General features: G+C 36.7%; 1 protein-coding gene across 16 annotated transcripts in view; it reads left to right on the top strand.

Annotated features, from left to right (window-relative positions):
* GLCCI1 (glucocorticoid induced 1) overlaps positions 1–26,411 on the top strand; it is a 131,165-nt gene extending 104,754 nt beyond the window's left edge. For 6 of the 16 annotated variants that reach the window (XM_045387600.2, XM_045387599.2, XM_045387598.2 and 3 more), the window contains 3 exons: positions 8,634–8,844; positions 22,223–22,343; positions 23,534–26,411. In XM_045387600.2, the coding sequence (XP_045243535.2) occupies positions 8,634–8,844; positions 22,223–22,343; positions 23,534–23,879 (678 nt within the window). In that variant the 3' untranslated portion in view covers positions 23,880–26,411. The remainder of the gene's footprint in view (positions 1–8,633; positions 8,845–22,222; positions 22,344–23,533) is intronic. The other 10 variants (XM_074035443.1, XM_074035442.1, XM_074035441.1 and 7 more) reach the window with 3 other exon arrangements.
* Positions 26,412–27,580: the final 1,169 nt, after the last annotated feature.

Genomic DNA, 27,580 nt, shown 5'->3' with positions numbered 1-27,580 from the left:
ACTGGTATGTAAATAATTAAAAATTATCTTTAGAGTAAAATAGTTATTGTTGTATGAAGTTGGTATAGTTTTTGTTTAGCAGCATACTGTAGACAAATGAAGTTTTCAACTTTTTAGGTTCAAACGTACATGTGCAGGTTTGTAATATAGGTAAATTGTATGTCATGGGAATTTGGTGCACAGATTATTTCACCACCCGGGTAATAAGCATACTACCTGATGAGGTAGTTTTTCAATCCTCACCCCACTCCCATCCTCTAGCCTCAAGTAGGCCCTGATATCTGTTGTTCCCTTCTTTGTATCTATATGTACTCAATGTTTAGTTCACATTTGTAAGTAAGAATATGTATAGTATTTGGTTTTCTGTTCCTGTGTTAGTTTACTTAGGATAATGGCCTTTAGCACCATCCATGTTGCTGCAAAGGACATGATCTTATTCTTTTTATGGCTGCATAGCATTTCATAGTATATATGTACCACATTTTCTTTATCCAGTCTACCACTGATGGGCATTTAGGTTGATTCTGTATGTTTGTTATTGTAAACAGTGCTGTGATGAACATGTGCATTCTTGTGTCTTTATGGTAGAGCAATTTATATTTCTTTGGGTATATACTCAATAATGGGATTGCTAAGTTGAATGGTAATTCTGCTTTGAGTTCTTTGAGAAATCACCACAGTGCTTTCCACAGTGGCTAAACTTATTTGCATTCCCACCAGCGGTGTGTAAGCGTTCCCTTTTCTCCACAAACTTGCCAACATCTGTTTTTTTGGCTTTTTTGTTTAGTTTTGGTTTTTTTGGTGACCGAGTCTCGCTGTGTTGCCCAGGTTGGCATGCAATGGCGCAGTCTTGACTCACTGCAACTTCTGCCTCCTGGGTTCAAGCGATTCTCCTGCCTCAGCCTCCCAAATGGCTGGGACTGCAGGTGCATGCTGCCACGCCTGACTAATTTTTTTTTTTTTTTTTTTTTAGTGGAGACAGGGTTTCACCATGTTGCCCAGAATGGTCTCGAACTCCTGAGCTCAGGCAATCTGCCTGCCTTGGCCTCCCAACGTGCTGGGATTACAGGCGTGAGCCACCGCACCCAGCCTGTTTTTTGACTCTTTAATAATAGCCATTCTAACTGATGTGAGATGGTATCTCATTATGGTTTTGACTTGCAATTTTGTAATAATTAGTCATGTGGAGCATTTTTTCATATGCTTGTTGGCCATGTGTATATCCTTTTGAAAAGTGTCTGTCCATGTGATTTGCCCACCATTTTTTTCTTTTTCTTTTTTTTTTTTTGAGACAGGGTCTTGCTCCATTGCCCAGGCTGGAGTATAGTGGCACAATCATGACTTATTGTGGCCTCAATCCCTCAGGCCCAAATGATACTTCCACCTCAGCCTCCTGAATAGCTAGGACTACAGGCACGTCCCATCACAACCAGCTGATTTTTTTTTTTTTTTTTTTTTTTTTAGTACAGGCAAGGTCTTGCTAATTTGTCCAGGCTTGCCTCAAACTCCAGAGCTCAAGAATCCTCTTGCCTTGGCCTCCCAAAGTGCTGGGATTATAATTACAGGCATGAGCCATCACACCTGACCATTTGCCCACTTTTTAATGGGATTGTTTTTTGCTGTTCATTTGTTTTCATTTCTTAGATTCTGGATATTAGACCTTTGTCAGATGCATAGTTTGCAAACATTTTCTCCCATTATGTAGGTTGCCTGTGTACTCTGTTGTTGAAAACTCTTGTTGTGCAGAAGCTCTTTAGTTTAATTAGGTCCCATTTGTCAATTTTTGGTTTGGTTGCAGTTGCTTTTGGCATCTTTCTTAAGAAATCTTTGCCAGGTCCTGTGTCCAGAATGGTAATTCCTAGGTTATCTTCCAGTGTTTTTATGGTTTCAGGTTTTATATTTAAATCTTTGATCCATCTTGAGTTGATTTTTGTATATGGTGTAAGGAAGGTACCCAGTTTCAGTCTTCTGCATATGGCTAGCCAATTATCCCAGCACCATTTATTGAATAGGGAGTCCTTTCCCCTTGCTTATTTTTCTCAACTTTGTCAAAGAACAGATGGTTATAGGTGTGCAGTATTATTTCTGGGCTCTCTCTTCTGTTCCATTGGTCTATATGTCTGCTTTTGTACCAGTACCATGTTTTGGTTACTATATCCTTGTAGTATAGTATGAAGTCAGGTCATGTGATGCCTGCAGCTGTGTTCTTCTTGCCTAGGACTACTTTGGCTATTCAAGCTCCTTTTTGGTTCTATATGAATTTTAAAATAGATTTTTCTAATTCTGTGAGGAACATCATTGGAAATTTGATGGGAACAGCATTGAATCTGGAAATTGCTTTGGACAGTATGGCTTTTTGGGTTTTTTTTTTTTGTTTTTTTTTTTTGGAGACAGTCTTGCTGCTCGGTCTCCAGGCTGAAGTGCAGTGGCATGATCTTGGCTCACTGCAACCTCCAACTCCCAGGTTCCAACAATTCCCCTGCCTCAGCCTCCTGAGCAGCTGGGACTGTAAGCGTGTGCCACCATGCCCAGATAATTATTATTATTTTATATTTTAGTAGAGACGGGGTTTCATTGTGTTGACCAGGATGGCCTCGATCTCCTGACTGCGTGATCTGCCCACATCAGCCCCCCAAAATGCTAGGATTACGAGCATGAGCCACCGCGCTAATATGGCCATTTTAACAATATTTATACTTCCTATTCATGAGCATGGAATGTTTTTCCATCTGATATTGTCATTTCTAATTTCATTGAGCAGTGGTTTGTAATTCTCATTCTAGAGATTTTTCCCTTCCCTAGATAGCTGTATTCCTAGGTAGTTTATTCTTTTTATGGCTATTGTGAATGAGATTGTGTTCTTCATTTGGCTCTCAGCTTTGATATTGTTAGTATGTAGAAATGCTACTGATTTTTGTATGTTTTGTTTCTTAATAAATACTTTGCTGAAGTTGTTTATTGGATCAAGGAGCTTTTGGGCAGAGATTATGGGATTTTCTAAGTATAGAATCATATTGTCTGCAACCAGGGATCGTGTGCCTTTACTCTTCCTGTTTGGCTTTTATTTCTTTCTCTTGCCTGATTCCTCCGGCCAGGACTTCCAGTACTATGTTGAACAGGAGTGGTGAGAGAGGGCATTCTTGTTTCATTACAGTTTTCAAGGGAATGCTTCCAGCTTTTGCCCATTCGGTGTGACATTGGCTGTGGGTTTTTCTTAGATGGTTCTTATTATCTTGAAGTATGTTCCTTCAGTGCCTAGTTTGTTGGAGGTTTTTAACATGAAGGGATGTTGGATTTTATTGAAAGCCATTTCTGCATCTATTAAGATAATTATGTGGTTTCCGTTTTTAGTTCTATTTGATGAATCACATTTATTGATATGCATATGTTGAACCAACATTGCATCCCAGGGGTAAAGTCTGCTTGGTCGTGGTGGATTCACTTTTTGATCTGCTGCTGGATTTGGTTTACTAGTATTTTGTTGAGGATTTTTTCATCTGTTTTTATCAAGGATATTCACCTGAAGTTTTTGTTGTCATTGTTGTGTCTCTGCCAAATTTGGTATCAGGATGATGTTGTCCTTATAGAATTAGTTAAGGAGAAGTCCCTCCCCCTCAAGTTTTTTGAATAGTTTCAGTAGGAATGGTACTAGCTCTTCTTTATACATCTGGTAGAATTTGGCTGTGGATCCATGTGGTTCAGAGCTCTTTCTGGTTGGTAGGCTTTTTATTACTGACTCAATTTCAGAACTCATTATTGTTCTGTTCAGGGATTCTCTCTTCCTGGTTCAGTCTTGGGAGTTTGTATGTTTCCAGGAATTTACCTGTTTTTTCTGTGTTTTCCAGCTTGTATGCATAGAGGTGTTCATGGTAGTCTCTGAGGGTTTTTTATATTTCTGTGGAGTCAATGGTACTGTCCCCTTTGTCATTTCTGATTTTGTTTATTTGGATCTTTTTTTCTTTATTAGTCTAGCTAGCAGTCTCTCTCACTTATTCTTTCAAAGAATTAACTCAGGGATTCATTAATCTTTTTTATGATTTTTTGCATCTCAGTTTCTTTCAGGTCAGCTCTGATTTTTGTTATTTCTTGTGTTCTGCTAGCTTTGGAGTTGGTTTGCTTTTGTTTCTCTAGTTCCTCTAGATGTGATGTTAAGTTGTTATCTGAGATCTGATTTTTTTTTTATGTGGACTTTGAGAGCTGTAAATTTCCCTCTTAACACTGCTTTAGCTGTGTCCCATAGAATCTAGTATGTTGTATCTTTGTTCCCATAGTTTCAAAGACTTTCTTGATTTCTGCCTTAATTTCATGGTTTACCCAAATGCCATTCAGAAGCAGATTGTTTAATTTCCATGTGATTATATGGTTTTCAGCAATTTTCTTAGTATTGATTTCAGTTTTTATTGTACTGTGGTCCAGAAGTGAGGTTGGCATGATTTCAGTTTTTTTTAATTTGTGGAGGATTGTTTTATGTCCATTGGTGTGGTTGTTTTTATACTATGTGCCATGTGGTAATGAGAAGAATGTATATTCTATTGTTTTGGGTTGAAGAGTTCTGTAGATGTCTATTCAATTCATTTGGTCAAGTGTTGAGTTCAGGTCCTAAATATCTCTTAATTTTCTACCTCAGCAATCTGGCTAATACTGGCAGTGGGGTGTTGAAGTTTCCCACTATTATTTTGTGGACATCTAAGTCTCTTTGTAGGTCTGTAAGAACTTGGTTTATGAATCTGGATGCTCCTGTGTTGGGTGCCTGTATATTTAGGATAGTTAGGTCTTCCTGTTGAATTGAACCCTTTACCATTATATACTGCCCTTCTTTGTCTTTTTTGATATTTGTTGGTATAAATTCTGTTTTGTCTGAAGTTAGAATAGCAACCTTGCTTTTTTCAGTTTTCCATTTGGTTGGTAGATTTTTCTCCATCCCTTTATTTTGACCCCATGGGTGTCTTTGCATGTGAGCCTGGTCTCTTGAAGACGCCTACCTTTTAGTCTTGCTTCTTTATGCAGCTTGCCAGTTTGTGCCTTTTAATTGGGACATTCAATCCATTTACATTCAAGGTTAATATTGATATGTACAGATTTGATCCTTCATTGTGTTGTGAGCTGGTTATTATGCAGACTTAATTGTGTAGTTGCTTTATAGTGTCACTGTTCTGTGTACTTAATTGTGTTTTTGTAGTGGCTGATAATGTTCTTTCTTTTCCAGATTTAGCACTCCTTTCAGGATCTCTTTTAAAGCAGGTCTGGTAGTAATGAATTCTCTTACCATTTGCTTGTCTGAAAAGGATCTTATTTGTCCTTTGCTTATGTGCTTAGTTTGACTGCATATGCACTTCTCGCTTGGAAATTTTTTCTTTAATAATGCTGAATATAGGCTCCCAATCTTTTTGGCATGCAAGATTTTGGCTGAAAGGTCTGCTGTTGGCCTCATGGGGTTCCCTTTGTAGGTGACCTGCCTATTCTCTCTAGCTGCCTTTAACATTTTTTCTTTCATTCCAACCTTGGAGAATCTGATGATTATGTGTCTTGGGAATGGTCTTCTTGTGTAGTATTTGCAGGGGTTCTTTGCATTTCCTGAATTTGAATGTTGGCCTCTTTAGTGAGGTTGGGGACGTTTTTATGGACAATATCCTGAAATATGGTTTCTAAGTTGCTTGCTTTCTCCTCATCGCTTTTAGGGATGCCAGTGCATCGTGGATTTAGTCTCTTTACATAGTACAATATTTCTCAGAGGCTTTGTTCATTCTCTGTTATTCATTAAAAAAAATTTTTTTGGCCAGGCATGGTAGCTTATGCCTGTGATCCCAGCACTTTGGGATGCCAAGGCAGGTGGATCTCCTGAGGTCAGAAGTTCAAGACCAGGCTGACCAACATGGTGAAACCCCATCTGTGCCAAAATTACAAAACATTAGCCGGGCATGGTGGTGGGCACCTATAATCCCAGCTACTCAGGAGGCTGAGGGAGGAGAATCTCTTGAACCCAGGAGATGGAGGTTGCAGCGAGCCAAAATTGTGCCATTGCACTCCAGCCTGGCAACAAGAGCAAAACTCCATCTCAAAAAAAAAAAAAAGGAAAAAAAATTTCATCTGACTTAGTTCAGAGAATCAGTCTTTAAGCTCTGAGATTCTTTCCTCAGCTTGGTCTATTCTGCTATTAATATTTGGGATTGCATTATGAAAGTCTTGTAGTGTGTTTTTCAACTCTCTGATCAGTTTGGTTCCTTCTTATAATGGCCATTTCATCAAACAGCTCCTGTATTATTTTATGGTAATCATTAGATTCCTTGGATTGTGTTTTGGCTTTCTTCTGAATCTTGATGACCTTCATTTCTATATTCTGAATTCTATCTTTCTGTCATTTCAGCCATTCCAACCTGTTTAAGAACCTTTGTTGGGGAACTAATGTGGTCATTGGGAGGAAAGAAGACACTGTGGCTTTCTGAGTTGCCAGAGTTCTTGCACTGGTTCTTTCTCACCTGTGTGGGCTGGTGTTCCTTCAACCGTGGCATAATTTGTACAGTTGGTTGACTTTTCTGGATGTTTTTAGAGTCTGAGGCATTGTACAAGGTTTTTATTTGTAGCTGAGTTATTGTCTTTAGTTTCACAGGAGGGTTTATTAGCAAAGTATTTTTTGTATTGAAGTTTGCACTGTGATTGAAGTTTGATGGCCCTTAAGCGTAATGGCCAGTAGGTAAGCTCTTGCTCAGCCACGTGGCTCTTCTGTATTTCCTCATGATTGCAACTGTGCTCCCTCTCAGTGCTCTGAAAGTGTGGGCTCCTCTCCCACTCAAGTGCTGGCTGCAGATCTTGGCTTGGCACTCCCAGGCTTCAGCCCTGGGGTGAGCTAAGGCTTTATGTTCTCTCCGAGCTTGGAGGCAGCACGGGAAGGGAACTTGGCAGTGGCTATGGCAGAGGGCCTTTCACTCGTCTCTGGGGTCCACCCCAGAGAAATGCAGAACTGCTGCCAGTCAGTGTGATTGGCTTGGAGTAGGACAACTGCATTGTGGGCTCAAGCTGGGGGGATCCTGGGGGAGACAGACTGACCTCTTCTTAGGGCAGTGGCAGCTTGCTGGAGGTGTGGTTAAAGCACTCAGGGTCTTTGCTCCTTTCCTAGTCTGAGGGTAGCAAGGGGAGTACCACTGCAGTGGTAATGGCAAAGGGTCTTCTGGTTGCGTCTGGGACCTCCACTTCAGAAACACAGATCCGCTGCTACCAGGATGTTCAGGCAGGGGGTGGGGCAGCTGTGCTGCTGGCCTGAGCCAGGAGCCCCACCAGATGAAAGGTGGGGTGCCGAGGGCTCACAGGGAGGAGATGGGCTCCTCTCTGTATGGTGAGTATGTCATGCTAGTAGTGCAAGTAAAGCCCTCAGCCTCTTTGTTTCTTCTCCAGTCCAGGGGCAGCAGGGGCAGAACTCTAAATGAAGTTCTCATTTGCAAAGTTTCGGATTTCAGCCTTCACTTGTTTGGTATAGAAAATATTGATACATTTTGAATCTCACCTGATTTTACCTTCCTTCATTTCCCCTCTCGACAGTGTTTCTAAAATCTCTGAAATGACAATGATCAGAGTAAGAGCAGTAGACACAATAAATAGTGAAAATAAGTTATAAATAAATTAACAGCATATTGGGTCTTTTCCCTAGCATTGCAATCCTGTGTGTTTAATAACAGCAAATATTTTCAATTATATAGTAACTTAATATAGAGAATTTTACTTGTTAACCTCACTTTGTTAGCACACAAATGAAGAATATGGCGTAAGATGTATTTTTACAGAAGCAGAGTAGTTAGGTAGAAAGAGTCCACTGCAGCAGCATCTCTGATGCCACTTAATTAGCTGTGTCACTGAACTATAGGTTCCTCATTTGTGAAAACAAAACAATGGACCAGTGAGCTCTGAGGTACCCTCAGGTCCAAAATATATGGCTCTATGATGATGGTTTCCTTTTTTCTCTTTCTGCTACTGAGAACAAGGTATTCAAACTAAGGAAAATTACGAGTAGTCCTACTTAGTTGGATACCAAATTAGTAGAATTTGATACCCAAATTCTTCTAATATTAAAATTCTTCTGAGTTACATTAATAACCTCTATTGATTACTAATAGAATAAACCTCTTTATTAGAAATTTTGGATCATTTGCAAAGGAAACAGAAACTATGGTTCTGTTCATGGCCTCTAAAAAATTAAAATAGGAAGGAAGAACAAACAGAAAAATCTGTACCTGTGAATATGAGATTTCACTTTTTCTTACAAGCAAGTCAAAGTGATTTTTTTTTTAGCTTTGTTAATTCATTCAGCAAATGTTTACTGAATATCTGCCATGTGCCAGGAGTAGTACCAGGCACAGGACTCCTGCTGTCCTTGAAGAGTTTTGTGGAATGTGCTGACCTACAGGTACATACAGTGAGCTATGGAATTTTTAAGGCCAACAGTTTGTTTGAAAAGAAATGTTTAGTTCAATAAAGGTAACATATATAGAAATTAGCTTAAGATACAAGCTTGGTCTTTAGCCTTTGAAGAATAAATTGGGTCAGTAGTGGTGGAATAGGAAATCAAAGGAAATACTATGCGCTTTCTATGTAGATGAATGTATGCACCAGCATTTGGATGTTTAATGGTATTCCTCTTACAGCCGTTGGACATACCAGATGGTCGAAGAGCTCCACTCCCTGCTCATTACCGGAGCAGTAGTACTCGCAGCATTGACACTCAGACTCCTTCTGTCCAGGAGCGCAGCAGTAGCTGCAGCAGTCATTCACCCTGTGTCTCCCCTTTTTGTCCCCCGGAATCCCAGGATGGTAGCCCTTGCTCAACAGAAGATTTGCTCTATGATCGTGATAAAGGTAAGAATGGAATCGTCCACTTAGAGGGTTTGTTATGGGGCCTTGCTCATTATACCTTGTCTTAGACCATTACATCCTTTTTTTTTCTTTTGTTGAGTGGTGACATTGTTAAAGATTGGTTAATCTAGGTTTGTTTGTTCATTGGTTTCACATACCCCCTTCTTTGTGACTCTAACAAACATCTTCCATAAATGTGTCAGAGAAGCACAGCGCATGGTTCTAACAGCTAATGAAAGCCATAAAATGGAGTGTGTACAACTTCATATAATACATAGGTCTTTTCCTTGGTATTGTCCAGAGCGGATGATGGTTATGGTAAAGTTTATGTTTCTCAAGCTTAAAGTTAGATTTTATAATCAGATTGATTTGCGAGGAAATCATTTCTAAAAATTCTGTTGGAAAAGAGTGTATTTTTAACCAAGTTTATAAAGCTCAGTGAGTACCTACAGGACATCAGGGATTATATTATAGTATGTAGATAAATTATTAACTGTTGAGACCCTCTGGGATTCTTATTTCCTATCAAGCCCAACTATCTCTCCATGTTCTTCTATCATTGTGTCTACCACCACTTGTCTGCCAACACTCCCTGGGTTCTTTCTGTTTCTAGCCCCCTAAGACCTAGCTACAGAAGGCCATGTAGACTGCCCAGCTTCTACCTTCCTACCTACTTGCAAAGAAACACTGAACTTATGTTTATAACAAATTTACTGCTTGTCACCATAGAGAAATAGGTCAGTGGCAACAAAAATGTAAAACTATACAAAGTTATATGGTTATAAAATCTTAGGAGTTTTACGGTCCTTGTTCTGAATTGACCCCATCCCCTATGATTGATACGTTGTTGTATGTAAAATGCCTAGATCATAAGTGCTCAGCCAAATGAATTTTTACATGTGTGTGCTCATGAAACCACTACCTAGGTCACGTATAGATATAGAAGATTTTTATTATCCCACAAGGCTCCTTGCGCCTCTTCCCCAATAGCATCCTTCCTCTCTCCACTTGAAAGTAACCACTTTGCTGACTTCCATCACTATAATTTAGTTTCCCTTGTTACTAGACTTCATACAAATTGAATAATGAGGTATATATTCTTTGTGTCTAACGTCTTTTACTTATTATATGTAACTCTTCTTAGATGTTAAGTGGAAGCTACTTTGGATTTTTGTCCTCTGCTTTTATATGTGGGTAGATCTTAACAGTTCTCCCCTTTCTTGTTGACTCTTTCATTATTGAAGGCCTTGTGGACCCCCTTCCTTCATTAAGGATATATTGAATATAGTACCAGATATCTCTTGGCTTCACGTGGGAAGCCTCCATGTCTTAAAATGTCAGACTAGGAAACTTTCATTTCACTGAAGCATCCTGTGAGAATAAACACCTTTAATCACTTCCTCACAACCTTTTAATGTGGATGTTTCACAATAAAACATCTTGCTTCCAGTAGGAATGTTTGTTTTGAAGGTAAATGGAAATGATAATAGTAACTTGATTTAAGTTGTGTAGGTGGTAAATGGAGAAACCAGTCTGTCTTGATTCCAAACTCATATTCTTTGTTATGCCAGTAGAAAGGATAAGTACAGTTCAGGTTGGCCACTTTTGCTACTTAACACTTGTACCTGGGGTAAAAATGAAAAGTAGAAATAATGGTGGTAGTACAGCTAGACAATTAATTCTGGAGTTCTGTTTTCTTTAATACTGTGGATAATTGAGAGATGCTGAACCAAAAAGAAAATGGTATTGAGAAGATGGTAGATGAGTTCCATTTTGGTTAACTAGTTGTGAGTTGTGAGATTGCCTTCAGGGCCTCCCAGTGAATAGTGGTTTCTGTAGCTCACAGGTCTTCACTTACATCATAAGTTTCAAACAGTGTGTGTTATTTAATATATAATAGCTCTTTTTCCTAAAGATATATAATCTATTTTATTATGAGAAGGTATAATCATGTCATTCTCCTGCCAGGGTCTTTTGCAGGAGATGTTATAACATAGAAGTTAAGAGTAGCACTGGCTTTGGGACCATAGGAATGCATTTGAAAATCCTGTGAAGGTTTGGACATAAAACCTGCATTAATTCTCAAGGATTTAATGAATAGTAGCTGCTGCTATAAAAATAATCACCTTTATTATCACCTGTTAGTTTCCCTAATCGTTTCAGGAAAAAATATCAATTGTTTAACTTCCACAGCTTAGTCAAAATCACCTTCTCTGGCCTAGTTTGTGTCAGTTATCTAATAATATTAATTCTGACCATTTCTTAGACAGGTTAGACCTTTTCCTAAGTTTGCCTTTGTTGGTATATTTTCCTCTATGTCCTTTTGTTCTTACATACCAGATATAAGCCTGCATAACACTAACTTCTTTATACTTTTTTTTGTTTGTTTAATATGTAAAATGAGAACATTGGTTCAGATCATCTCTAAAGCTAAGGTTTTTTCCTAATAGTTAAAAAATATTTCTTAGTAAAATAGGGTAATAATACCTACCTCATATCATTATTGGGGTTACATGAGATATAGCAAAATGCGTAGCACAACTTTTTGGCACATGGCAAACAATTAGTGGTGATGAATGTTGCTTAATAGTGATCTTTTAAAAATCTCTTTAGAACTTATAAATATAGAATGGGTTTCATAATTATTTAAGACATTTCTCTGTTTTCTACAAGATCACCTCAGTTTGAGAATTAAAGCCCTATGACATCAGTTTCATAATATCTACCATATTTAGCTGAGAGGCATTATTTTGTGATTAAGATCAAGGTGATGTTACTACTCCCTGGAATACTGTGTAGCCCTCTGTTATGCAATACAAGGTTTCTAGTTCTCAAACAAATCAAACACTATAAAGAGAAAATGAAAATAGCACCTATCCCTTTTATATATGTAAGTATGCACACATAGGTATTTTAGAATTGGGAGTTGAGATTTATGTATTTCAACTGAGGTTATACTTCTAGTTTATTTAAGGAATACTTGTTGAGCATTTATTGTATGTCAGATACTGTACTAGAGAGTGGAGAAATAGAGATGATTAAGATGTGGTATCTGTCTTTAAGGAATTTATAGTCTAGTAGGAAGTAATTAGGAATGTAAACAAATAATACACTATTAGACAATGATGTTTAGAATACTAAAAGTATAAAGGAAGGAGTTGTCCAGAAATTTTACAATTTCTGGAACTAATATGTTATGTCATTCAAACTGTAGGCTAGTTTCTGACTCATTTCTTCTTCATATAAAGCCCAAACTCTGGGTTTTGCTGTTTTTTAAAAATACTAACTATTTCTGTGATCCCAGCATTTTGGGAGGCCAAGGCGGGCAGCTCAGTTGAGGTCAGGAGTTAAAGACCAGCCTGGCCAACATAGTGAAACCCCATCTCTACTAAAAATACAAAAAGTTAGTCAGGTGTGGTGGCATGCAGCTTCAGCCCCAGCTAATCAGGAGGCTGAGACAAGAGGATCAGTTGAACTTAGGAGGTGGAGGTTGCAGCAAACCGAGATCACATCACTGCATTCCAGCCTGGGCAACAGAGCAAGACTCCCATCTCAAAAAAAGATACTAATTCTTTCCTATAATGTATGTTTTCTACAATAAATCATAAATTGGTGTTTTGTTTATTAGAGACATAAAAGGAAGCTGTATAGCTTTCCTAGAGCTTTTCATCATTATGAAAACAGAATGAATTCTATAATTTTGAAGTTAACTAGAATTGATTTGATTTGGAGTACCTACATATTCTGCAGTTGCTGTAGAGAGATTTGTTCTGTGGTAGAGTAACTAGTTCAGACATCTGTAGGAGCCTGGATAGACATGGAGGGGAGAGGGATAGCTGCAGTGAATAGCTGCCCTAATGAGGGATGTGCTGGTGAGCTGATTATTTTTCTAGTATCGTTTTATATACGTGTTCTTTTTCTGACTTTGCTAACGTTATTTTTGTGTGTTCCTAACATCTATTTGCTATGAATTATGTATCATTTGAGACCTATAAAATAATTTTAGTTGCATCGCACATTGGTTTTTTTCTTTGCCTGTATGGATTGCAATGCCAGGACAAAAACACTCTGTCAAGAAAGTTTCAACTGTTGAGAGACTGTTTCAAGTGAATGGGTTTTTGGTGTTTTGTTTTGATTTTTTAATAGATTTTTCCAGTAACCTAAAGATTGAAGGCAACTTGGTCACACTGGTCACATGTATAAAGTTTCCAGGCTAACTAATAGCCATAGGAACTACTACTGCTCTTCTCTGTGCGGAGAATTCAGAGATCCAGAATAAGAGCACTCATCTTGACATCGTCAGAATGTACCCTCAGAGGTAGCTTACATTCTTCCACATTATCATACCCAAAATAAAATGCAAGGAGCAAAAATAGCCATTTATGTAATACAGATGGCAGTGTCAGAATATTAGTTGCTTAAGCAGCTCTGCCAGCATTGCTTGATGGTAGCCAAACCTGGTGCTGGGCAAGCCACAAAATGTAGACTTCAGTCAGCTACTTATCATTGATCTTTGGCACAGTTCACTTATGCAGTTGTTATAAAATTCTGCAGTTTTGCAGGATATTGTGGAAACATTGATTATTATAATCATGAAATAAATGGAATCATTTTATTCAGGCCAACTACTGAGAGTTGTATTCCAAGAGTCCATAAATTGATTACTTATAATTTAAGCTATATTTTCCTGAAGGAATAGTGTACACTATGTGGATAGAGTTTCCCAAGCCAATGCATATAAGCCTATTTAACTCATTCTGTGACTTAACTCGTAAATATTCATATTGCTAAACTTTTAGTGTTAGGACTGAGCCTCCCTTGGTCTTAGGAGAAAAAAAAGTATTATTTTGTCTTTCCAGGGTCTAGGCTTGACCCTAGGCAGACTTCTGAAACAGACTGCTTTTGGCATCTTCCTATTCCTTTATACATACATTTTAACATACTTGTATTTATCTCTAGGGTTCTATTTCTTGACCTTTTTTTTGACCTGTGCCCTTACTATGCTTTAACCCTCTATTTTTTAGGTAATCAGCCAAGATTTTATGGCAGTTTTCTTTTGGGGGTTTATATTGTAAAACCAGATATGATGGGTACACTTCTTTGAGCTACCACACCTTGAAAAATCACTGCTTTTGAACCTGGATGTGTTTATCAAAATATTCTCTTGATAAGGTTCTATGATGCTTATTATCCTAGAGGAACCTTTTGGTGGTAAAATTACAGAGTATAAAGATATTATTCCAACAAAGGAGTTAGTCTATAGGTTAAAATTGATCTATTCTAGAATTATGTCCCAAGGTCGTTTTACCTATCTTTCTTTCAAGACAGCATCTTAAGATACATACATTCCAGTGTCTAACAGCACAAAATAAGTATCCAGTAGATGCTCTTGTCCCTTCTTTCTGAAAATGTTAACAATTGTACCAATGGCAGATACTGTGATAGCTGTCTATGAGTTATTATTCATAATTCAAAACTACTTAGGTATACAACTCAGTTTTAGCCATTATTGCTGTTTAGAATATAAGCAAATCAAAAAATTTTAACATACCTGCATATATGTTTCATTTAATCGCTTATCTGTTTACCATGATGTTAGCTCCAGCAAGAGTAAATGACCATATTTTGGTCATTGCTTTACTGTCAGTAAATAAACTAGTGCCTAGCACAGTGTAGTGCTTAATGGAGATTTTTTTTTGAGTATTAAGACCTTTCTTCATGATATGTCCATTTTTTAACGGATATATTTTTATAGCTATGTTGAAAATGTGTTTTCTTTGAATTGTTAAATTTTATGTTAGGCTTTTAATGTTCATGAAGAGTGTGTGATACTCTTCATAAAAATAAAAACCAAGAGTAATTAAACTAAGATTATGCTAAATTTAGTGATAGGCTCTTGGTGGGAAAGAGGCCATGAATTTCAAATTTGTTGTTGAAATAAGGGGAAAGGAAGTAACTGCCAAAACTGTTTCATCTTCCCCTTCTTGCTGTTGGTCTTGCTGGTAACCAGTAAACTCTGATAGTAACTGGGTGGAAAATAATAGGTGTCAACTAGGTTCAAGGAAAAGGGAATCTGTTGGATTTTTCCTCCCCCATTATCTTTTGTGTTCCTCTGAGAAGTATCAACTCATAGGGACCACTCCTTACACTATCTCTTTGTGACACTGACAGAAGGCAGACCCAATGAAGCTCTTGGCTGAGCTATAAGCCTTTAATTAGAAACAGAATGTTAGATTGGAAGGAACTTGATTCATCTGGTCATCTCCTCACATCTCTAATGAAGACACTGGAGTTGAGATAGATCCAAACTTAGTGAAACAGGTAGCGTAACAATAATGAACATTGACTCTGGGGCAGCCAGGTTGAATCCCTGCTCTGCCACTTACTTATGTGCCCTTGGACAAGCTACTCAATCTATCTGTATCTCAATTTCCTCACCTATAAATTGGGGATACCTGTCTCATAGAATTGCTATGATGATTAAATGTGTTCAGGTGATTTTATTTGTATTATTTCCAACAGTATCACCACAGTCCTATAGGTCGGTGACACGGTCATTATTTAAAGGTCCCAGAATCTGAGGGTTAGAGAAATTAAGTAACCTAGCTAACTTCCATGGCATCTAGCTGCCAACAAAGATATTCTGTAGGAACCTGATACTACATCTTGCTGCCTTTGCAGAAGGAATAGTCTTTACATGAGCATTCAGCTGTGAAAGGGCCCAGTGTGTAGAGAACAGTAAGATACTGCACGGTTGGGGTATGGGGTGAATGGTGGAGAGTAGAAAACAGTTCGACTGGAGAGTTAGAAAGTTCACTGTTTCGTAAGGCCCCTGTAAGCTTTGCTAAGAGAAATGAAAAGCCAAGGGAAGATCCTTTGTCAGCTAAAGGATATGACCAGCTTCACATTTAAGAACTATAACTCACATTGACACAGAAGTAGAAGCAGTAGGAGGACAAGATAAGTAGCCATGTTAATAGTCTAGTCTTGTGATTTTCAAACTTTATTTATTCCATACCCTTGTTAGCAATTTTGAATCTTCTGTACCCCTAATAAAGTTTATATATTTCTAGGTGACATATGTATATAACTCATTCTACAAACTGTTAAAGTTTACTTGTTTTAAAAGATAAAAAGTATGTATAAATGTAAAAATAAATATATTTAATTGCTGATATTTTTTCCTACATGTCAGCAGATTGTTTCATGCTTCTTAATTGGGAGACCACAGGTATAGGGCAAAGATGAGGAAGCATAGCAAGGTCAGAGGAACTGGAGGAAAGGGGCTGAAGAAAAGTCAACAGCATTTGGTGGCTGATTAGCTGTATGAGGTGAGGGAGGAGGAGGAAATCAGGATAACAGCAAAGTTCTTATGAAGTTCCAGCATGGGAGATGTGGAAATGATTACCATAAGGTAGTAAATATTGGAGATGGAATAGACTTTAAGGTCACTATAATGATGTTTAAGATTCCATGTTGGTTTCTGCCTAAAGACATTATAAGATCATTTCCTTTTAGCAAGATGTTTTTTAAAAAGAGGAAATACTAAATTTTATCTAACATTGCACTGATAACATTGATAGCATTTTGCTTTGCCTACTCTTTTGAACATAGTAAATGCTCAGTAAATAGTTAAGTGAACATTTAAAATTGTAGTGAAAATTTTATTAGAAGTTCCAATGTTCTTTTTTCCCTAAATGTTAGTAAAGTTTACTTGTTTTTAAAGATAAAAGGTAAATATGTATATTGCACTGATTTTTTTTCCCTACACATCAGCAGATTGTTTCATGCCTCTCTTATTGGGAGACCACAGTTGTAGGATATTAACATGAACAATGTGATTTCAGTTTTTTTTTTTTTAAACAACTGATGTTCCTGGAAATTTTGCCATTTAATAAACTTGACAATATAAAAATTAAGATTGTATTATAGTGATTTTCTTGAGATACCTACTTTTGTACAAGATACAAAATATTTTGTGTAATCCAGTTTGTTTAGTTTTACCAATAAGATTTATAAGAATCATTATTTTAGTCTATAAATTGGTTTGAGGACCATTTTCAGTTTTAACTGTCATATCAGATTAAAAGTGACTTGTTTTCATTTTTAATTGTCATATCAGATTTAGAGTGAGTAGTTAGCCTATCAACAATAATAGTTAGCACTGTTGTTCTGCATATCAAGATTATGTTGTGGAAGGAAGCACTGTACTTACTTTGAGTACACAAAAACTAAAGAGTAATTTTTTGGCTTAGTTTGTAAGTTGGTATCAATTTAATTAATACTTATGGAATGACAAGTGATTACAAAATATAAAATACCTCCTACATATAATAAATATTTAATTAATGGGCCTTGGAATGTAAGTTGAGTCCCAGTTATTAAAAAATCAATCTGATTTGAAACAAAGTTTCTAAGTGTAAGAAACAAAAGGTTCTCATGTCATTTTTCCCCTTTACTCTTTGCTGAATGCTGATCTAAAGGAGATCTTACGTATAACTGATGTCTTTGTTCATTACAATTCTTTAGCATTCTCACAAGGTGTTAACTTGGAATTTTAGAAAAACCTTAGAGGCTGTTTGTAAAAGCCTGTTCTCCTTACTTGTAAGTTTCCAAGTTGGTCTTGGAGTTAACTGAAAATACAGGCTTTTTAATACAATTGGTAATACAACCTGATTGTTAAAGTTTATTGCCAAGAAATGATATACAATTCTGTGTTTCTCCTGATTTCTTTAGGCCTTCAAATCCCATTATAGTTGATAATTTCATTTCCTGAAGCAGAATAAGTGTATTTTAACACTAGAGTAGTAATTTTGTTTAAGTACTATTTAGTCAATCATATTTCTAATTTAACTCTTGGCTAATTTTATGCTTTAGTATGTCATTGAGTAAAGTGTACTCACTTTCCTAGTCAGTTAATTACCTGGGAAAGATAGAATAAGAATTACATTCTACTGATTATTGCTGCATATACTATAAAAGTATTTTCTTTGCATAGTAGTCTATAGAATCTGCATGCTTTAAGCATTGATTTTAATTTCAGAATGATACATCTCTTTACACTAAAGTATGCCATCTTGAACTGGCAGAGTTCATGCCAGGCAGTTATAAACCTGGACAACCTAGTACTCCAGATACTATTCTGCTTCTCTCTCAGAAACAAAATTTTATCTGTTTGTACCTGAGTAGAGTACACAAATCTATTAAAAACATTTCCTTTACTCTCCTCTGTCAAGAGGGAGCAGAATAGGCACTTAATTTTCGAATGGTTCATTTTAAATTTTCAGATTAGAAATGATATGTTACTTTTTACTATTATAATAATAATATTCAGAGCTTACTGTGTTTCAGGCACTATCCTAATCCTTTTTTGTCCTTTGGTTTTGGGTTTTGTTTTTTTTTTTTTTTGTAGAGAGGGTTTCACCATGTTGACCAGGTGGTCTCAAACTCCTGGCCTCAAGTGATCCTCCCGCCTCAGCCTCCCTAAAATGTTGAGGTGACAGGCGTGAGCCACCTCACCCAGCCCTTATCCTAATTTTCACAGCTGTCATGTCAGTGGTATTATCTATTTTATAGATCAAAAAACAGAGGGATCAGACTTACCCTATGCCATGCACCTAGGCCTAGGAAGAAGTCAGGTGGCCTCACTCCAAACTAATGTTCTTAACCATTTCGTGATTGGTTCTCAGATATGGCTGTGCTTCAGGTGCACTTGGGAGCTTTACCCCCACCTCCCCACCCCAAGGCAATGCTTGGCTCCTCCCCAGACTAATTAAATCAGAATCTTTCAGGAATGAGATCTAGACATTGATCTTTTTAAAACAACTGGTAAGTCTAATGTGAAAGAAACTCTGGTTAGAACCACTATTCTATTATTGCTTTAGAATTTATTTTACTTAATTTGATGAAGTAGTGTGATAGAGATAATGCACATCTATGGACTTAGGGCTAGATAGAACCATGGCAGAGATTTTACATACTACCTGCATAAATGAATCAACCTTTATATATGTGATATATATTTTTTTGAGATGGGGTCTCACTGTCACCCAGGCTGAAGTGCAGTGGTATGACCAAATGTATAATTTTGTGTACAAGAATTGTGGGCCCCACAATATACCAGATATAATAAAAGTCAGAAGAAATTCAGAAAACTCAAGCTATACAAGTACATGTAGTTTAATGAATATTGTTTCTATATGAAATTCCAAACTTTAATAACTTCTCTAATTTTTCTAAGCTTTAATTCATTATCATTGAATGTTTAAAAGTATTTGATAAGCTACTTGTATTTTAATGGTAAATGTGGTGCAAATGCGTATGTATGATCTGTTATAAAACAGCAATCACATTTTTCCATATTCTTGATTTTCAGAGTTGAGTGATTGTTATATATAAAAATGAGATGTGAATATAGAAATATGTAAATATATTCACTGCATTTAATTTTATTGACATTGGCTATGATGTTAAAAGTAATAAAGTAACATTTAACCTAATCTCAATTGTATTTCTAGTTATGATCCTATATTATTCTCTGAGATACCAGAATGAGAAAACTTACCATTACTGGTAAACAAAAGAGACTGAATTAAGATTACCATGAGACTTCTCATCTTGAATCTCCTGAGCAGGCATATTTATACTTATAATGTTCTGTTAGTGAAATGTGGCTATTAAATTCAACACAGAGGTTTAAATGAATAGTAATATTTTATACATTCAAGTCTGGAATGAGTAGCATAGGTTGGTCATATGGGTTGTTTTTAAAGCATGCCACTTTGTAAGGCAAGAAAAAATATATATGTAAAATATGTCATCTTTATATGTTAGAACTATTAAAGAAAAATCACAGAATTTTAGAGTTCATGAATGGCAGTTCCTTTAATTATATAGAAATCCAGAGAGGTGATTGTATTCCAGGTAACATAGAACTATACAACAAGAGCTAAAGCCCCAGACTAGATGTCTGCATTCCCTGACCCCTCTTTACAGTCTCTCCAATTGCGTACTTAACCTGAAGGAAAAACTCCAGATTTAGCAAATATTTGTTTATAGTCTCCAAATTTTTTTCTTTCAAGCTTTCCAGACCACCTAATATTGAATACATAATTTAAAAAAACAATTTTTATTGAAAAGGCAGAAAGATATAATAACACTGAGTACTGTCTGTCTAGGATAGCAGTATATAAAAAGCAGAATATGTTTAAGAGGGTAAAACTCTGTTAAAAAATTCACTTACAGCCTCTGAAATTAGAAATACTTTAAAAAGAAAATTACTTCATTCTAGATTAACAGGAAGATAATCAGTTTTGCAGATAGATTATCCAACTCACATCTAGCCTTCAGTTATGAGAAAGTCCTTTGAAACCATCAGTAAAATAGTGAGAGAAAGAAAGTGATATGCCTGATGATGTAGTAAGAAAAAGAACACAGAAGACTAACTGTGGCCAAGATGACTTTCCTTACGTGATAACGGGTGGATCCTTAACTGCTGACATGACTGCTGATGGCATCAAGCCCATGGTTTGAGGCTGATGCTGCTTGTGCCCTGTAGGCTAAGTTATGTCCAGCGGTAATCTCCATGGAGGCATCTCATGCCATATCTACTTGTATTTTTTTAATTTTATTTTTTAAATTTCTGTGGATACATAGTAGGCATATATATTTATGGGGTACATGAGATGTTTTGATACACGTATGTAGTGTGAAATACGCACATCGTGAAGAATGGGGTATCTATCCTACTTAACTTGTATTTTTGATCTCATATATTTCCTTTGCCTGGTTTGTTGATGTTTGCATAGTAAGGTAAGGTCAAGCCATATTTTTTATATGACACCAAATTTGAGGTATTTTTTATTTTTATTTTTTAATCATGGACCAGTCTTGTCTAGCCTAGCTTAAATAGAGCAGCAAATTCAGACCTCCAATCAGGCTAGTTATGCTTGTATCAGGCTAAGAGAGACAATCCTGTTCCTCCTCCTCCTCCTCCCTCCCATTTGTTCATGCAAGATACAGGATAAATATTAAACTTCAGAAAATTCTCAAATCTGAATATATGAAGTATATGAAGAAACCAAATTTCATTCTTGAGACTTAATTTTTTCCAAGAAGCTGTTTGGTGCCTACTCTGTAGGATCATGCATAATAATGATAGAGAAACTGTGTGGTTTTCTAGCTTCCCAATAGTGTAACCTTATTATTTTGCAGACAGTGGTTTCCCAGCCAGAAATGTAAGCATAAATCTGCATTCACAAGACTAACAAGTATTAGTGTGCATCAAGGGCCTTCTTCCTAAGTGTGTATTATAACTTCATTAATGATGACAAAACATTCTTATTACTCAGTTTCTGAATATTGGACTGTGTCCTGTATTCTACACTAAAGCAACTTACCAAAATTGTGACGAACATAATTATGATACTGGTGCTGTCTTTCAAATAGATGAAAATAATACATTTCAATAGCTCATGTGCTTAGTATTTTAGCAGTGGGGATTGGTTTGCATTAAGTCAGAATTTGTTTAAATAGGACTATTGTATACAAACATGTTACTGACTTTACAGCTTGGCATCTTACAAAAATAATGACACATTTTAGTGGATTTGAATTTCCAAAATCTCTTGCCAGGTAGGAAAGGGAGAAATTGCTTATGGGTTTTATGGCTTTTCATGAATAGACCATTTTCTTTTTGGCCAAAAATATGAGGAAAATGTGTTAGGTAGAGATGTTTGGAGATTTCTCATGTCTTCTAGTAGCAAAAATATAAATTCTGCTGAAAAAGCCCTTTTATTATAAACATTTTAAAGGTAAAATTCTGAGCAAATTATGTTTTTTATGCTGGGTAGGTAGAAAGAGACATTTTATAAGCTTGCTTTTTCCCCCGCGTACGTGTTATTCATGATATTTAGCAAAAATAACTTTTCTGCTAAGAACTTTTGTAATGAATATTACTCATTTTTGTTAAATTGGTTGGGCAGTGAGAAGGCATGTAGAGAACCCTGTATCATTATAATCTGTTTTATTCTTCTGTATGACTTAAGCACATTGCCCCGTCAGTTGCATTCTTGAAATACATAATAAATAACATATTTGTTTTCAGGATTACAGCTCTGTTGTATTCAAAGTGCAGTTTTCTGGACCAAAATGTCCTTCTTTTTATGTTCTGTGGTATGGCAGATTACTGTTGCATTAAAGTTTTTATTTAGAAGAAATGTACTACACAGGGTATAAGAAATAGCTTTGCAATAAAGGAGACTGTGGTCAAAGCATAGGGGCAGTAGTGGATAAATTGTGCAAAAGGCTGTTTGTTTGGAAATCAAATTTAATTTAAAAGAGCTTTCAATCACTAGTTAATATAACTGCTTTAAATTTACAGACAGTGGGAGTAGCTCACCGTTACCCAAGTATGCTTCATCTCCCAAACCAAACAACAGCTACATGTTCAAACGGGAGCCCCCAGAGGGATGTGAGCGAGTGAAGGTCTTTGAGGAAATGGCGTAAGTAATGTCTTTTCTGTCAGCTGGGATCTGCAAAGCTGTAAAGCTTTTTACTGAGACCAGTTGATTACATATGAATCAACTACTCTATCCAGCTGATAATGTGTTTCAAAAGCAAATTATGTAAAGAGAATTGAATAGGCAAGAGAGATCTTACTGAAGGAGAATTGGAGTCTGTATGCTGGAAATGTATAAGCCAATACAAAGAAACTTGGAAACTTATTCTTACTACCTGAAAGATCTATTTTTAATCATTAAGAATTGTCATTTCGAGAACTCTTAATTTAGATGGCTAACAAAGAGACTTTAGGAGCAAAGTTAGTATCTATGTGTGACTAGCTTAAAGACAGTGTACTCCACAAGCTGGAAGGAGATTAGTCTCCTTCCCTATAGCTGCCCTATAGCCGCATCTAGCTTGCTTATTCAGACTTTCTGTTCACAAGGGGTTTTCTTAATGAAATTTTAATATGTGTAAGTTAGAAATGAAATTAGAAAAAGAGGTTCATGCTGTAAACACTGGGCAGAGTAGCTCAGAAGACTGTGTGGTTCTTGGATGCACTCATGCCTTTGTTCCAGTGCAGGTGCCTAGTGGAGGGTGCAGTGCTCTTGCAATCTGGAAGGACCCATCTTGCAGGAGCTGATGGCTTAGCTCCTGGGAACAGGAGGAGAGGAAGGGCTTGTGGACCCAACCTCTGTTGAACTGACTGGCTTTTTGAGAGACCACTGAAACTCTCCCCTCCCCACTCCACCCCCCGTCTGTGCTAGTGGAGGTCTATCTAGAAAGAAAAAAGGAGGAAGTGTTTAAAACTAAATACATGATGGACTAATGCCCCCTGCCTCCGGTGTACTTTTTCTTAACAGAAAAGGTCATTCTAACTTTACATAATCTTCAGTTATAATATAGCAGACTTTTTCTACCTTCCTAAATGATTAAAAGCAAACTAATGATCTCTATTTGTCTTCCTGGTTCTTTTGAAAATCCTTTTGTCTCAAATACCACTTCCATGCTGTGTGCATGAATAGTCTGCCAACTGACTTGTGCTATGGAAGATGTTTATCCCTCTGTATACACTTAACCCATCTCCTGCCATTTACATTTTAGCTGTTTTAGAGAACTCCAGTTAATTCAGAAAATGCTTAACTTGTTCTGTGTTCGTGATTATAAATCTAATTTTGTTTTATGGTTTTAGGTCTCGTCAGCCTATCTCGGCCCCTCTCTTTTCATGTCCTGACAAAAACAAGGTTAATTTCATCCCAACCGGATCAGCTTTCTGTCCTGTAAAACTTCTAGGCCCCCTCTTACCTGCTTCTGACCTTATGCTCAAGAACTCTCCTAACTCTGGCCAGAGCTCAGCTTTGGCAGCTCTGACCGTTGAGCAGCTCTCATCCCGGGTTTCATTTACGTCTCTTTCCGACGACACCAGCACAGCGGGCTCCATGGAGGCCTCTGCCCAGCAGCCATCCCAGCAGCAGCAGCTTCTGCAGGAACTGCAGGGTGAGGACCACATCTCTGCTCAGAACTATGTGATCATCTAAAAAAGGGGGAGCTGGCCTCCACCCTATGTTCCATGGATTAGGAACAAGATTTCAGACATCTATCTGCATGGAGTGACAAACTTTCTGAACACCACCACCACCAATACTTATCAGCATCATAAAGTATCTCTTAAACACTGATCTTGGCAGGGACGGAACTCCTATTCAGCAGTTTTTGTGGAAAGCAGTAATGCTTGCAAAATGTGTGTGTCATTCAGCATTTTAAGTGGAGACTATGCATTTCATAGTATGTTTGACAGATTAGTACTGTGTCCTGTGTTTTGTTCCAGATTCTTCAGTATAAATAAGCTCTATATCAAAAAGTTGCCTGTCTAAATAGAAAATGTCTTGCTGTGTTTTGTCCTATGGAAAATACTGTACTTCAGGATTATGTTTACAATTGATCCAGGTGTTTGTTTCTAACTTCTGTAATACATACAATGCAAAAAAAAAAAAAAAAAAAAATGGCCACAACAGTTGCACAGTGCCCACCCTATGGCCTAGCTTCAGGTACTTCAGTTGAAGTCTAAACTCAGGTAACTTGGAATGTATATCATATTGGGATATTAAATATTTCACAGCTAAAAAGCTAAAGAGGGAACATCACTCTTTTGCCTTTCCTTATTTTATGCATTTCCCTTTCCTCATTACATTCCACATTCTTAGAATAAGAAGTGCATTCAATCCTAGGAGAATGATAATCCTGGACATGGGTGAACATGAGGAGAACCAGCAAAATCTGTGGTGTTTGACATCACTTATGTCATGTGGTTACAAGTAAAACAACTGTTGCATTCACTGTTTCAACATGTGTACATGTGGCTTTTTTAAAAGTTCAGGTGTTGCTCAGTAAAGGACTGTTACAATGTTGCAAATAAAATGTTCAGTACTAGACTGTACATAAACATTCCGCATTGTGATGAAATTTAAAGACAGGAATGTCTAGAGTTAATTTCAAAATAAGTGAAGTGTTTGACTGAATGATTGAGATTTTTTTTTGTTTATGTTAGCCATCAGGGTCATAACTGTTACCATTTTATCTAAAGACATATTTATGTTTAGTTTCTCCCTTGGAAATTATTTTGCAGGTGAAAAAGTGACATACTTTTGGTTATTGTTTTCCTCAAGCAGTTTAGGTGCATGATCTTCATTTACATAGAATACTTGGGTCTCAGAATTGTTGCAACATAAATAAGCAGGTTTTTTGGTGACTTACAAGAGCAATAGTTGGAAGCTATCTCCTTTAGGCCTCTCATAATACATAATCATGAATAGTTTTGAAATTTGCGACATGTGAAGTAGAGCAGAAACTCAAGAAAATAGCCTTTAACTTGCAAACTTTTGACGCAAGTTCTCCACAAAGTATGAAGAGAGCCCTAGGCATTCCTGATTGGTCAGTGGGAAAGCCTAACTTTCATTGTTTTCTTCAGTACAAAGAATATCCAAAAGCGAAGTTTTTGTATTTGTATTCCACTACTTTCAATTCAATAAAACCTAGAGTTGTTTCATCTGCACCTAAAGTGTATGGCACAATTTTCTTAAGAATTAGGGGAACAATGTGCCTACAGTTAAAGGAACGTTTCAGTTCCCTTCATTCATTCCTGGGTTTTTCTTTGCTTATTTTCTAAGACGGTTGAAGGATGAGTCTATAGAAAGCAACACCATTGATTTTTTTTTTTAAGAAATGATATATATATGTATATGTTTGTGTGTGTGCGTGTGTATTCTGTGTATTATTTTGTCATGATCTCAATTCTCTTCTTTCCACCAAAGTTTGCCGTAATATTTTCTCCTGAAGGTGCATTCTGGCTCCTTTAAATTAGTCAGTGTTATATTGTAGGAGACTGTCATGGAAAAAAGGACTCAGTTTACTTTTGTCATTTTCACAGGGGAACCTTTTAAAACAATCTTTTCAGCAGCAGATACCTTTAACCCTAATAATCTCAGGCCTTGATGAAAATACTCTATTTTGTAGATTATGGTTAAAGGGAGAAAATTACTAGTTCTGTAAGATAAATATGAGCTCCATTTAACTTCTGATATCTGGTTTAGCATTACATAATATGTTGATCTTACACTCTGCTTTTGTCCAAATAAAATGCAATAGTATCAATATCAATTTCAGAAAAATGGACTGAATATGCTTTCTTGGTGATTAAATCTGATGTACGATATTTATAGTGATGTGCTTTTATTTTCTCATGAGATACTAAATATTAATTGTGTTGTACATTTGTTCTTAGCATATATTAAAGTTTTGAACCAAATGTGTTAAAGCTTACGCTTTGCCATGTAAATTTCCCAGAAGTTGTTGAGCTCAAATGTATCCTACATCCAGCTGTAGAAATTTGTCAGGAATTGTTTAAATTTTGTATATAATTGTACTGTTTAATTCTAGCCATTGCGCTGAACAGTATTTGAGTTACCATACAATATGGCTTTACACAAGGAAATGTGTGGCTTTTGTTTTGTATTTTTTCAGTATAGAAGTTCTTGTGTCTTATTTAAATAAAGTTATTAGTAAAACTGGAATAGTTCACACATGTTTTTGGAAAGAATGGGGTTGTTAGCTCATTACCCGACAGAGATAAATTTGGCTCGGGGTAATGGCAGTTTTCCATACTCATTGAGTTCCTGACCTGCATCTCTGGAGGTGTGGGGTGTCTAACTGGATCAGATTTCTACAACCTGACTTCCTCTTGGCATTTAACTTGCACACTCTCCATCACAAGGTGAGAAGCTCTAGAGGTCTTAAGTTCCAAGTCTTTGTACTGTTCCCAAGTATGATCACTTTAAATAGAGAAAACATTGTTCTCACATCACTTTATACCTCAGAATGTATATAAATGAGTTTAAATTCAATGAAATCATTTCAAAGGAAGTTGCCTATTTCTTGCAAGCAAAGCTGCAGTAATAAAATTAATTTTTTACTTTTTTGTTTAGATTCATAATAAGATGGAGAAAAGCTTTACAAAACAAAAGAGTGTTGACATTATACCCAGTTATCCAGACATGGCCATATGGTAGCGTGAAAACAAGAACAAACCACTCTGAGAAATAATTTATCAGCAGAGTGTTATTCACTTCCAAAGCACATCTCAAAGAGATAAGATTTGATCTTTAAATTGAACTTAAAAGTGACCAGTAGCTGTGGTTTTGGCTGAGAAAAATAAAACATAACTTTTTAAATGGTGGGATGTATCAGCTATGTATATGTTATTTAGGCAGGAAATTATCTACCTTATACAATTTTAAATTTCCATTGCAAGTGAATTCATGTGAAGGAAAGTGGAATTCCCAGCCCTGTCTTCTTGACTCAATCATATAATAAGTAATATAAACAGCCCTGAGAAGTTAATACAGTATTTGCAAAATCAGACCTCAGGAACAAGGAATGGAATATTAGGCCTAAGAACTTGCATGTTGTAACCCTATGCTAAGTTTATTTATGAATATTGCAAACTGAGGGGTTACTCCCATCCCTCATCCCCCATCCCACAGTTTAAGGTCACATCTAGCTCTGAAGTTTCATCGTCCCCTATATATTCCCTACCTCTCTCTGGGAAGCTTCTGACGTCTACCCTGTTCTCTGATAGGCACAAGTCTTGATTTCCTCCTGTACACTCACTCTTGGTGAACTCATGGTTCTTTGGAGCTGTAGGAGCCTTATTAAGATGGATCCCCTAATTCACATGTTGATT

The sequence above is a fragment of the Macaca fascicularis genome, chromosome 3 (assembly GCF_037993035.2).
Source record: "Macaca fascicularis isolate 582-1 chromosome 3, T2T-MFA8v1.1".
Lineage (NCBI taxonomy): Eukaryota > Metazoa > Chordata > Mammalia > Primates > Cercopithecidae > Macaca > Macaca fascicularis.
This window is presented reverse-complemented; position numbering and strand designations above follow the sequence as displayed.